The sequence below is a fragment of the Ammospiza caudacuta genome, chromosome 17, assembly GCF_027887145.1.
Source record: "Ammospiza caudacuta isolate bAmmCau1 chromosome 17, bAmmCau1.pri, whole genome shotgun sequence".
Lineage (NCBI taxonomy): Eukaryota > Metazoa > Chordata > Aves > Passeriformes > Passerellidae > Ammospiza > Ammospiza caudacuta.
In genome coordinates this window covers 8,667,009-8,674,667 of record NC_080609.1, presented here as the reverse complement: position 1 = coordinate 8,674,667, position 7,659 = coordinate 8,667,009, and the positions used below count along the sequence as shown (strand labels likewise).

The 7,659-nt window shown below is 43.0% G+C and overlaps 1 protein-coding gene across 2 annotated transcripts; it reads right to left on the bottom strand.

The window, feature by feature from the left end:
* MPV17L (MPV17 mitochondrial inner membrane protein like) lies at positions 1 to 7,584 on the bottom strand. Of its 2 annotated transcripts, XM_058815961.1 has the most exons (6): positions 7,284 to 7,584; positions 5,886 to 5,956; positions 4,652 to 4,681; positions 3,891 to 4,037; positions 2,411 to 2,467; positions 1 to 1,669 (listed from the first exon to the last, which is right to left on the bottom strand). In XM_058815961.1, exons 1-5 carry the CDS (start codon positions 7,582 to 7,584, stop codon positions 2,450 to 2,452), a joined length of 567 nt encoding a protein of 188 aa, XP_058671944.1. In that variant the 3' UTR covers positions 1 to 1,669; positions 2,411 to 2,449. The 2 variants fall into 2 exon arrangements, with proteins under 2 accessions (XP_058671944.1, XP_058671943.1); XM_058815960.1 differs by having other exon boundaries at positions 1 to 4,037.
* Positions 7,585 to 7,659: the final 75 nt, after the last annotated feature.

Sequence of the window (7,659 nt, the reverse complement as noted above, 5' to 3'; positions counted from 1 at the left end):
CAGTCAACTCGAAATTCATTATTTTAGTAAAATTCAAGTATTTCTTGCACATCTCACTGGATTTGCACTAGCAGTAGAGGCAGCAGCACAAGCAGGAAGCACTGGCACTTACAGCAGAGGATTGGAAGGCTGAAGCTGCATAGATTTCAAAGGTTGTTCTATAAAGGGAACTCAACACATCAGATATGGTAACAGACTAGAGGCAGTTTCACCTTTGCTGCAGCAGGAACTGGTTATTTTATGCTGTGTTACTGGGTGGGTGCTTCTGGTGTGAAAAAGACAAATGCCTTCTGGTGAATTTTCCAAGAAGGATGTATTTAGCATACTAGTAAGCACAGAAGGTTCATTTACATAAAAGATTTGCAGTAGAAAAATAAATTTTGAAATTCTCATTTTATCAAATTCAAATCTCCACAGCCATCCAGAATAACATGGAGCTGGAACTGATATAAATGTCTGCTCATCCCATTTGCTCTTAGAGAGGATCCATGACATAAAAATATCACCTGACTGCAGGCAAATAGCTACTGGCAGTGTGTTGCTCCTTCCTGAGCACCTCTGTGATGTAAAATTCTGTTCATCCTGCTGGTTGTGGAAATCTGCATGTTCAGCTGGCAGTAAGATCAGTGCAATTCCTGGAAATAGTCATAAAGCCTTTATGACTGTTTTTGAAAGGGTAGCAGAGACACATTAGGATAAATCTTGCCCATCTTTTTCTTTTTTTATTCCCCCAGGAAGTTACTGAGTTGTTAGAAGAAGCAAACAGAAGTTTACACATGTGTCAAATAGGGTTGGACTAGATGACCTGGGTGGGAAATACAGATGTCCTTTCCAACCTCAGCCATTCTGTTATCCTGAAATTAAACTTCTAAACCAAAAAGGTATCAAGGAGTAATGAAGGCTCTAACAACTAAGGGATTAAATCCTCAGACTAAACTGTCAGAGGAAGAAAATCTTTAGAAGATCCATTAATTTATGCACACTGAGAAATTGTCCCAATGCAGCTTCATTATTTTGCATTTTGTGGGTCTGAAATGTTTGTCAGACCAATCAGTGCTCACAATTAAAAGGAAAAAAACACAATTTTTTTTATGTTAAAAGGGATTTGTGTTACTTAGCTGTCAAATGCCTTAAGAGAAATGGAGAAAGTGAAAGGATTATGGAGGATCTAAAGTCTACTGAAATATAAGAGCCACAGGCTTCCATTACATGAAAGAACTGTACTTCAAGTAATAAAAGATGGAGAGAAATCCTGAACTCCCCAGCCAGAGAAACTTGAAGATAAAACAGGATTTAGCTCAAATTCCCAAGCAAAATCTGGTAGCACAAAAGCAAGAGCAATAAAGCACAGCTTGTATAAGCTTCTAAGCCATTTAAAATAAAAGATGGATCTTTCATTTATTAGTTTTTCCTGATGAAAAAAGGAATCAGCATTATACAGATTATGAGTTATAAATTCTTGATTCATCTGGAAATTAAGTTTCACCTACCATACCCATGAAGAAAGATTTTTTTGCTCTGAGTTACAGCAAAATATCACATACTGCTTACAGCAAACCAACAGCATTTCACTCCTTGTAATGACATTATTTTCCAGGTCCCTTCTCCCAGTGAATGCTATTAATCATTAAACACTTAAGGCACAAGCAGAAATAAAAATAAATAGCATCTGTAAAAAAAAAGTTAAATACTTAATTAGCACACCTTACCTGAAACTTTTAGCTCTTACTAAATAGAACAGACTTTGGAATACCAGTCTGATCCCAAAAATACCAACAGAAAAAAACACTACTGAAATTGCTTCTTTATCCTGAGGACTTTATACACACAAGAACAGTAGAACAGCTATAGCTGTCTGAAGCATCTGTTCACTCATTTTTTAAGCAGCCAGACAAAATTCAGTCAGTTCCTCTGTGCATTCCTACTCCTCTTGGGATGTCCAGCAGCAGGACTGCTCAATTCACACTTGGTGATTCATGCAGCAGGGGAATTCAATTCACCAAATATCTACAAGGAATCTATTGACACAGCAGCCACTCCTCTGAGCCTCCATGTCCCAGAGGGACAGAATGGAGCTTTCAGTGCACATTTCAACATCCACAGTTAAACCAGCCAGCCAAGCTGGAGATGGCCATGCCAAAGGTGTCAAAAGCCAATTAAAATTAATTCCACCTTGAGGCTGTAGGCAGGTGTGCTCTCCCACACCTGCCTGTGCAGTGCAGATGGAATTGCAGTGACTGATCCAAGCTCACAGGGAAGGCACCTCCTCCCCTGGCTGCCAGCAGAGCAGGCTGTGCAAGCAGCCCCTGCTTTCCACCCTCCTCTCACTGCTGCAGTCCTCTGCCCAAAGCCATGTGGGCACTCTGCATCACTCTTGAGCACTGGGTTATGCTAAACAAGTTGATTTTACCTGAAATAGATGCTTGCATGAACCTTTTTCCTTCCTCAGCTAAGCAGCACTGGGCTCCTACAATGACAAATAATTGTTAGTAATATATTAAGTAGTGAAGCTGCTGGCCAAAAGAATGGTTATTTATAGCCTAAGCAGGCTTTGGTACACTATTTAGACAAGGCTGAGGAATTCAGACATTCCTCAAAGGGGTTTATTATTGTTGTAACAGAGGGATTCAGAATCTTCTCTTTAGAATCAGACCCATTAAATCAGATACCCTTTCAAGCTTACAATTTAGTAACTTCAAGGCATAAAATCCCATTCTAATATAGCAAGGGCTCCTTTACTGGTCTGATTTCAACTCACTGCAACCACAGAAATTTGCACAGTTCCTATTTTGAGATAGAAATGCACATTTAAAAAATACCTGTATCCAGACCTGATCCTCAAGCTGACAAAGCAAATCCATGATTAATTTTTTACCTTCTCCTAGTCTCCTATGTATAATTACCCAGTGTCTTCTATGAATAGGAATGTTTAAAAGCCATTTGAGGAAAAAATGGAAGTTCCTGACACATAATATAGCTGGATTCTGCCATTCATGCTACCTTCCTTCCGATGTTCTTTTTCATCAAAATTTTAATTGTATCTTCAGCACGATGAAACAGCTAAAAGGAGTAAGGAGTAAAGACTCCCATGGCCCTTGAGGAGCAGAGGAAGCAGTGGCTGCACACAGAACCAGAGCTCCCTGCAGTGCTTGGGGGGTTCCACCATGCAGGAGCTGCTTGACTGACCCCAAGGGTCAATGGGCAGCACCCACCCCAAATGGACCTGACCAAAGTAATCTTTATTCTCCCAGCTGAGATAAAACATGTACAAATATAGTCCAGGTTTGTGTATTCTATGAAATAATTAATTTCCTACATAAATTTTCATGTAGAATAAAACAAGTTGGCCCCATAGAAATGTGGGCTTTACAAACACAGCACTTTTGTTTCCTCTCAATTAAACAAATTCAATGCCACTTTTTAGATATGGAATCCATTAAATTTTGTTCTGCAAAGCAATCTTGCATTGATAACAATTGTCAGATCCAACAACTGATGATTTAATGTTCTATTCTCCTTTTTCTAGCAATTACAAGTTGTTTGAAAATTAAATTACAGTTAATATTTCTGCCCAGTGAGGCAGTCTGACAGGATGTACAAATGCTTGCATTACCCTGTAAGTCAGTTGTTTCCAGATGAGATGCGCTGACAGCATGAAAATAATTAAATGTCAATATACAACTGGCCTCTTTTATGAAAAATAAACAGGCACAAAGACAAACTGTTCCACTGCTTATACTAACCACCAAATGTTGAAATAACTGCTTATCTTAAACACAACATGAGGCTGCAGTGTAATTTACTGACTTTCACAAACCCAGTTTAGCAATTTAGAATGTGTTCAGAACCTAAAGTTCTTATTTGTCTGATGATTCTTCATCTGCATTGACCTTCTCTCCTTGGAGCCACATGAACGCTGACTTTGCTGTGCCATCTCCACTCTGCTGGGAAAAGCAAATGAAGGAAGCCCAGACAAAGCCACAGAGACCAGTGTAAGCTGTTCTCAGGTGAACTGGGATCAGAATGAAGTTTGACAGCTGTGGGGGAAGGAGAGAGAGCTCAGTTAGTGCTCCAGGCACTGTGACCCACCCAACAACCCCACTGCTCCTCCTGGGGCCAGACACAGTGGGGATGGGAGAGGATAGGGTAGGATAGGATGGGATAGGATATAGGATAGGAGATAGGATAGGATAGGATAGGATTAGGATTAGGATTAGGATTAGGATAGGATATAGGATAGGATCTCCAGGCACTGTTAGCCACCCAACAACCCCACTGCTCCTCCTGAGGCCAGACACAGTGGGGATGGGAGAGGATAGGATAGATAGGATAGGATAGATAGGATAGGATAGGATAGGATATAGGATAGGATAGTATAGGATAGTATAGTATAGGATAGTATAGTATAGGATAGGATAGGATATAGGATAGGATAGGATAGGATAGGATAGGATAGGATAGGATAGGATAGAATATAGGATAGGATAGGATATAGGATAGGATAGAGGATAGGATATAGGGTAGGATCTCCAGGCACTGTTAGCCACCCAACAACCTCACTGCTCCTCCTGGGCTCAGACACAGTGGGGATGGGAGAGGATCCTGGGTTCTAGGGCAGGGAAAGGCTCACAGAGCCACCCTGAGAACTCACCTGCACAAAAGGCCAGTACATCAGTCCTGTCTGAAAGGAAAATTAATCATTTGTTATTCTTATGGATTTCAACCACCAAGATTCATTTTTTCCACATTCAGTGATGACTGAAACGTATTTGAGTAAAATCACTAAAAGCTGTTCAATTACAAATGGAGTTGCTTAACCTAGGGTTTGCTATATCAAACTTCTCATCATCTTCATGAGCCTCTATGCTATGAGTTTTTCAAACACATTATTCCAACTCATTTTAGATACAAAACCCTAAGCACAGTTAATTCTTCACAGGCATCTGACACCAGACACAATAAACGTATTTACCAGATGGGTGAACAAATGTTTAAACATGTGAACATTTGTTTCAGCCATTAATGAAAAATACCACTGAACACTATTTATTTCACACTTGCAATGCTCCTTCTACTTACTCATACACGTAAGGCATATTTAGAAAAATCAATGGATAATTTACTCATAGAACATAAGGCTGATAGAAACCTTATGTTTTGATAGGCTATAGTGGGCACTGCTTTTAGAATCATCTTCCATAGGAATAAAAATAATCCTTTTCCACCCTACCTATATAGTTCTACAATATGAAGAGAAATTCACATTGCAATCACATCTTCCCCTGTTACTTTTTTTTCCCTGCTAATCTATCCATCATTCTTCTTGCATCTGGGAAGCCTTTAACATTCTCAGCTTGCTCAGCTCTGAGGTAGCACGGATAATTTTGTCTTGTGTATGCAGAAATGCAAATCAAAGCCAGCTGTTTATAGCAAAGCCTTCTTAAAACAAGGGAGCTTGTTTCTGAAAGTGAGAAGATTGTCACTGAAAAGTACAGCCTTAAAATGATTCTCAAAGAAAGTGTCTCTGTAATTAATTATTTTAATAGGTCTACAAGCATTGTCAATAATATCACTAACTAAACACTGGTGCGTGGGTAGTTCTTAAGACAAAAGATAAAAAAACCCTGAATCAATGTTGTATTGTAGGGCTGTCATTCAAGCAGAGCTGGGTGCAACTGTTATGTATATAAACACTGTACATTTCATTTTTAAAAGGCATAATTTCACCCATCTGCCTGACCCAGACTGCCTTCACTACATGTGACTGCTGGTACTTAAAGCTTCCTACAGATAATCAAATAATGGAGAGAAAGAAAGAAAGAGTAAAAAAAGAGTCCTTTTTTAATTGTTGTTTAGCTGTGAAATAAGCAAATTGCTTGCCTCACCTTATATGTATTCCAAAATTTCTTTTTACAGTCTGAAAAGATGTCCTCTTTCCTCTGAAGGATGCTCATACCTAGTGGCAAAATATTCACAACAATCAGAAAAAATGCAAAAAATGAAATGTTCACATTTTCCAGTGACATCTCAGACCCTTCTCAAAATACATTATAATATCTTTGAGAGAAAAGCTGATATTGTTACACAAATACCATTCTGACTACCTAATAGTGTTACATCAAATCTCCTCATCTACTGACCTGACTCCCAGCACTGACACCCGGGATCAGCTGGGATTTATGGGGTGTACAGCTGTTGTGGCATCTGTTTCTCTGCCATACCACACACCTCTGGTGGTATGGTGGGACAGAGAGGATAAAAGCACCTTTTGCACCCATGAGAGGAGAATAAGGCATTTTGCACATAAGCAGAGGCTCCTCAGTCCGACTCTGGGATCTTTCCAGGTATTCCCATGCCTTGGGGTTATCAGTATCTCTCTATGGATACATTGTTTTACTGCTACCCCATTCAGGGACTTATACTGGCCCTTTTCTGGTCCTTCAGATCTTCCTGGTACTTGGGCAATTCTAAGTTGTGATACAGTTAAGATCTTGAGCAGAAGTATCTGGTGTTTGACTTCTTCTTTTACTTCATTTCTCTTCAATCACAAATTGAGTATTTTCCCTGTTGGAGTGATAGAATGCACATCTCCCAAGCCCAGACAAAAAGAGGACCTGTCTTACTGGCTAACACATTAAGTTTAAGTTAAATGAGAGCATTTAATTACATTAGTTTCACCTTTTAATTTTCTTATTCCCTCATGTTTATTTCTGAAATAGATACTAGACTTCTTTAAAGTATCTTGTAACTTGCTAGCTTTTGAGATTAGCCATTAGTAGCATGCTTTATTTCACAGACTCTCACAGCAGACGCTGGTTCCCTGAACAACGGCATTTCCCGACATCTACACCTGTGCTTTGGAAAACGAGACAGCTGCCGCTGAGAACTGAGCACAGCAATTCAAACAGCCATGGATGCTGCAATCCGCGCGAGGTGCTCTGCATTCTTTGCTGCTAATTAAATCTACGCGCCCGACCGAGCTCAGGGCAGGCCTCCTTCGGTCCAGCACCGCTCCTGGAGAGCTCTGCAGTGCCACAGGCGGTTCAGCGCCCGCGGGCATCCTCGGGGGAGCTGCCGCCCCTGCAGAGCCCCCGGCCGCGGCCCCGCTCCCCGAGCGGCGCTTTGGGGTGCGGGAGCGGCGCGGGGCGGGCAGGGGGTCCCCATTCCCCCGGCCCTTGGGGTGGCTGCCGGTCCCGCTGAGGGCGGTCGCGGTGCGGGGCCGCTGCCGGGGATGCGGGGCCGGCGGACGCGCGGGGCTCTGCGGGGCAGCCCCCGGCACTCACCCGTGTAGAAGGCGAGGACGGCGACGGGCGCGCCCAGGAGCTGATCGCAGAGCACCTTGCCCAGCACGGCGGGCGGGCGGCGGCCGGGCAGCGCCCGCTCTAGCGCCCGCAGCCACACGTAGCTGAAGTTGCCGTGGAAGGCCAGGGCCACCAGCGCCACGCGGCGCGTCTGCGCCCAGTCGGGCGGCTGTCCCCGCAGCAGCTGCTGCGCCGCGTCCCCCGCCGCGAACAGCCCCCCGTAGAGCAGCACGTTGCACAGCCACGGGAAGCGCCGCACCCCGCGCAGCAGCGCCCCGGCCATCGCCGGCCGCCGCTTCCGCCTCTCCTTCCTCCTCCTTCTCCTCCTCCTCCTTCCCACGGGCCCGCCCGCCGCCGC